The sequence below is a fragment of the Vulpes lagopus genome, chromosome 7 (assembly GCF_018345385.1).
Source record: "Vulpes lagopus strain Blue_001 chromosome 7, ASM1834538v1, whole genome shotgun sequence".
Lineage (NCBI taxonomy): Eukaryota > Metazoa > Chordata > Mammalia > Carnivora > Canidae > Vulpes > Vulpes lagopus.
In genome coordinates this window covers 11,510,001-11,514,900 of record NC_054830.1, presented here as the reverse complement: position 1 = coordinate 11,514,900, position 4,900 = coordinate 11,510,001, and the positions used below count along the sequence as shown (strand labels likewise).

Here is a 4,900-nt window from a genome sequence, read left to right as displayed (position 1 = left end):
GTGTTGGGAAAAAAAAGCATAATATGCTTTACAACTTGTACAAACCGATGGCAGCCAAATGTCATTTGCTTTCAGTGAGAGGCTCCAATATCTTCACAGCGAAAAATGCTTTGTACTTCTTTGCTCTCAATTTGATTGTAGCACACTAATACTAATATGCCTTGTTTAAATATACTTTGTGCATAGTTTAATTTTTTAAAAGTTGTATCTAATAAAATGTCCTTTAACCATTATTATTTGACTATACAGTTGTATTAAATTTTATTTACCAAAAAAAAAGGGGGGGGATAACATGATCTTAGGAGGAGCCAGGGAAGAACCATAAGCCATGAATTACAGAAAGCACATATACCCTGTTTTTTCTCTCCAAGGGAGATTTCTAGGGAAAGGTCAATGAGAAGTCCTGTGCAAGGAGGAAGAGGCCAATCAACTTCTCAAAGAGTTCGCGCCAGAAAACTGGTTTTTACAACTGAGCGCTGTAACTGACGGCGTTTGCATTACTTCCTGGGGGGGGGGGGGGGTAATCAAGCCCTTGATTATTAATCAGCCACATTACCCAGGAGCGAGAGTGAAGTGCTCCCCGCAGGGGTGCTGACAGGCAATCTAAGGCCCCCTTCCCAGTTGTTGAATTGAGAGAAACTCCATGGAGAGGCTAGAATTTTAGCATGCTTTGCATTGTTGTATTTTCTACCTGTGCATTTGAAATCTGGAGCAACCACGGGTTTGATTCTAGGAGAACCTGCCATCAGGACGGGGATCTGGGATGAGCTGGAAGGGCTGTCAGGGCCCGGCCCAGACCCAGCCTCCCCTCCACCCCGCCTGGCCACCCCCCCACCCCACCCCTGCGTTCCCGCGGGGCCCACGCGCCCCCTGCTGGCTCCCCGTGAGGCTCGCGCGGGGGAGACCACGCGCTTCTATTCCCGGGAACCTGCAAGGCGAGGCGCGCGGGTCGGGCTGGGCCCAGCGGGAGCTGGCGGGTCACTGGGGGCGCGCGCTCAGCGGCTCCACGCGCAGCCAAAGTCCGCCCTCGGCGCGCAGGATGAGCTCCGGCTTCCTGCGCGGCTCCTCCTCGTGGGGCAGGACCCTGAAGCGCAGCAGCGTGAGCGCCAGCACCACCTTCATCTCGCTCATGGCGAACGCCTGCCCGATGCAGTTCCTGAGGGCGGAGGGGGGCTCGCACTCGCCAGGGACCCCGGCAGGGCCCATCGCGCCCAGAACCCAGCCCGGGCGGGACCCGCACCGCCGCCCGCAGGGATGCACAAGGGGCTGACGTGCCTGGGACCCCGCTGGGGGCTTGCCGGTCCATCCCGGGAGCTGGGCCCAGACCCCAGCCTTGAACTCAGGCCCGCAGGCGCGCGCGCGGCAGAGATGCTGAGCACCCCGCGGACCCCTCGTTGGACCCAGCCGCCCCCACTCCCCAGACCCTGACTCCTAACCTCCGGAGGAGGGGAGACAAGGAGAGCCATCCTCAACGTCCCCCCTTTCCCTCTCCCACAGACGTTCCTGGGATCTCAGTCCCAGACCCCTGCCCCCACCACCCCATTCCCACCTCACATACCCTCTTGGCTCACCTGGGCCCAGCAGAGAAGGGAATAAAAGCTAAGGGTGACCTCTCCTTGATGTTTTCTGGGTCAAAGCGCAAGGGATTGTATACCTGGGGGCACAGAGAGGTAGGGCTGCTGGATGGTTTCCCAGGACAGCCAGCTTTGGAGAGGCAGACTTGTGTATGATGGGGGTAGGTGGTGTCTGATTTTCCAGGTCAGAACCCTGCTCCCTCCCCTAGGTCCCCCTGGGGAATAAGACAAGGACGAGGGTGGGCCATGGGGACGGGGAGAGAAGCAGTACCTCAGGGTCTGGCCACACGGATGGGTTGTGGTGGGTCCCAAAAATACTAATGAGGCAGGTAACACCTGTGGGAGACGGAGAGCCAGTCAGGAAGGGTTTCCCCTGCCTGATTGGCCCCCTTCCTTCCCAGGAGGCTCCTCCCCCTGAGGTTGTGAGCACCTTTGGGGATGACCCGGCCATCTGGGAGCACAATGTCCTGGGTGCAGCAGCGGGAGATGACTGTGACAGGTGGGTGCAACCGCAGACTCTCCTTGATGCACATGGTCAGGAAGGGCAACTTGGCCAGGTCGTCCCTAAGGAAGCCCCCCAACAATTATCCAGGCAGCAAAAACACAGACCCTTCCTCCCAGTCCTCTACTGCCCCCTGAGATCCTCTCTCCCTGCAACAAAATAAATTCCAGGTGGATCAGGTATCTCCAAACTTACTGAGCCCTGCACATTAAATATGTACAGCTTTTTTTTTAATGTCAATCATACCTCATAAAGTGGTTTTAAAAAAGAAAAGCAAGATTAAAGAAGTAGGTGAGAAAATTTAGCTGGGTGGTTTTGGAAGGTTTTCTTTTCTTTTTTTTTTTTCTTCTGTATTTTTTTATAAATTTCTTTTTTATTGGTGTTCAATTTGCCAACATATAGAATAACACCCAGTGCTCATCCCATCAAGTGTCCCCCCTCAGTGCCTGTCACCCAGTCACCCCCACCCCCATCCCTACCCCCGCCCACCTCCCCTTCCACCACCCCTACTTCGTTTCCCAGAGTTAGGAGTCTCTCATGTTCTGTCTCCCTTCTGATATTTCCCACTCATTTTTTCTCCTTTCTGTTCTTGGAAGGTTTTCTGAGCAAAACATAACACCCAAAAGGAAACCATAAAAAGGTTTACAAATTTGCATAAAAATTAAATACTGTTTATTTCAAGACAGCAAAATCAAAAGCCAAATGAGTAAGAAACAGCAGAAACAGATCCAATGTTTTGTCTATCATGGTCCTAGAGATACTAGCTAATGCAATTGACAAGAGAAAAAAGGAGCGTAATGCAGTCAGAAATGTGGGGGTAAAGGTGTCATTTTTGCCAGCTATGATTCTATGATTAGAAAACACAAGAGAATACACCAGAAAACTTTTATAGACATTGAACATGCAATAAGGGAGTTGGATCTTTTTCTTTGATCCTCTTCAAATTATGTGGTGATTATAACTGTTAATAGCTGATATAGTTAAGTGGTTCAAACCGGAAAATTATAAAACCCCACTTCTATGACTCAACACCACCATTTCCCATTCTTACAGTTTGCCTAGGTTCTTATTTGTCATTTATCCTTTCAGAGCTACCTTTTTGCATTTAAAATAATTTTAGTGTATCATCCTATATATTGTGCACACAGCTCTGTATCTCTTTCATGCAACAGTATAGCATTCTCTTACAGATTTCCTGGGATTTGTGTCAAGAATAAGGGCATCCCTATTCTGGAGCTATAAGATAATTTCCCATGGTTTCCTCTAAAGCTTTTAAGACACTTTTATTTTTTTAGTTCAAATATTTTATGGAGTGGCTGGCTCAGTGGTTGAGCGTCTGCCTTTGGTTCAGGTTGTGATCCCAGGGTCCTGTTATTGAGTCCCACATAAGGCTCCCCACCGGGAGCCTTGTTCTCCCTCTGTCTGTGTCTCTTCCTCTCTCTGTGTCTCTCATGAATAAATAAATAAAATCTTTAATAAATAAATACATAAATAAATAAATATTTGATTCCATCTTGATGTTATCTTGTTACAAGACATGAGAAGTAGTTTGAGGTAACTTTTTTCTGGGTAGCTCCCCAATTATTCCAAGAGCTTAAAAATTTTTAATATGAAACTCCATACTTCACTTTTACTATGTTCACTGAACACAAAATTTATATGTATATTTTAAAATTATTTTTCTATGTTGAAATAATCCATTAGAAAAGATAATAGAATAGATGATGATGATGATGATGATGATAGAAGTTTAGCCAAAGAAAGATGTGAGATCTCTATATTCCAAATGAAATTTTAAATTTCTCTCAATACAAATAGATGAGTCAGCATAGCAACAGAAGTATCTTAGGGTTAATTTAACAAAATATGCTTAAAATCACTAAGAAAAAATTTTAGACTTTATTAAAAGGACTAAAGAGTATTCAAATATCCACAAATGGGGATGTTCCTTCCACACTCTAGGATGGTATGTGTTCATATCATGAAATAATCCATTTCCCACAACTCAATCATATATTCAAGTCAACTGACAGAATATATTTGATTGAAATGAAAATCTACCAGATATTTTTAGGAACTTGATAACCTTACTCAAAAACATTTCTGGAAAGATAAAAGATTATGAGAATTAGAACAATTTAAAAATGAAAGATCAAGGGGTCCCTGGGTGGTGCATTCAGTTGAGCATCCAGCTCTTGGTTTCAGCTCAGGTCATGAAATCAGGATTGTGGGAATAAAGCCCAGTGTCAGGCTCCATGCTCAGCACAGAGTATGCTTAAGATTCTCTCTCCCTCTGCCCCTCCCCACCTATCAGATAAATAAATAACTATTTAAAAATAATAAAAACAAAAAAGAAAGATTAAAAAAGAGAAACTCACTCTACCATGAAGATGTTAAGACCTACCACGAAGATGCAATGATCAAACAAACACCCAGTGTGTCCCTGCTGGAAGATCAGGAAAAGAAACCCATGCAACAAAAGAGATGTGAATAAGTGAAGCCTTAACATCTGGTAAGGAAAGCCTACAAAACCCTAGCATGAGGAAAGACAGTGTAGCTGTAAAAGAATATTTGGATAAATTTGTCTCCATAAAAATTAATCAAAAGCACCCCTCAAAAGTCAAAAGTCAATTTTCTGCAACACAAGACAGAAAAGGATTACTTTTTTTACCTGATTTATTCTAAGTAAATTTGAAAAAACAGAAGAATTAAAAAAGAAACAATAAAAAAGATGAGTATTTCGTACATAAAGAGAAATAAAAATGGCTTACCAACATATGCAGAAGGACCTGAATAGACATTTTTAAAAGAAGACATACAAATG

At 45.0% G+C, this 4,900-nt stretch overlaps 1 protein-coding gene across 3 annotated transcripts in view; it reads right to left on the bottom strand.

Moving 5' to 3' along the window:
* Nucleotides 1–236: 236 nt before the first annotated feature.
* Nucleotides 237–4,900, bottom strand: part of LOC121495723 (cytochrome P450 4F3) — a 20,165-nt gene continuing 15,501 nt past the window's right edge. For all 3 annotated transcript variants that reach the window (XM_041763594.1, XM_041763595.1, XM_041763592.1), the window contains 4 exons: nucleotides 2,005–2,138; nucleotides 1,846–1,910; nucleotides 1,572–1,654; nucleotides 237–1,156 (listed from right to left, as the gene is read on the bottom strand). In XM_041763594.1, coding sequence (XP_041619528.1) covers nucleotides 979–1,156; nucleotides 1,572–1,654; nucleotides 1,846–1,910; nucleotides 2,005–2,138 — 460 coding nt within the window. In that variant the 3' untranslated portion in view covers nucleotides 237–978. The remainder of the gene's footprint in view (nucleotides 1,157–1,571; nucleotides 1,655–1,845; nucleotides 1,911–2,004; nucleotides 2,139–4,900) is intronic.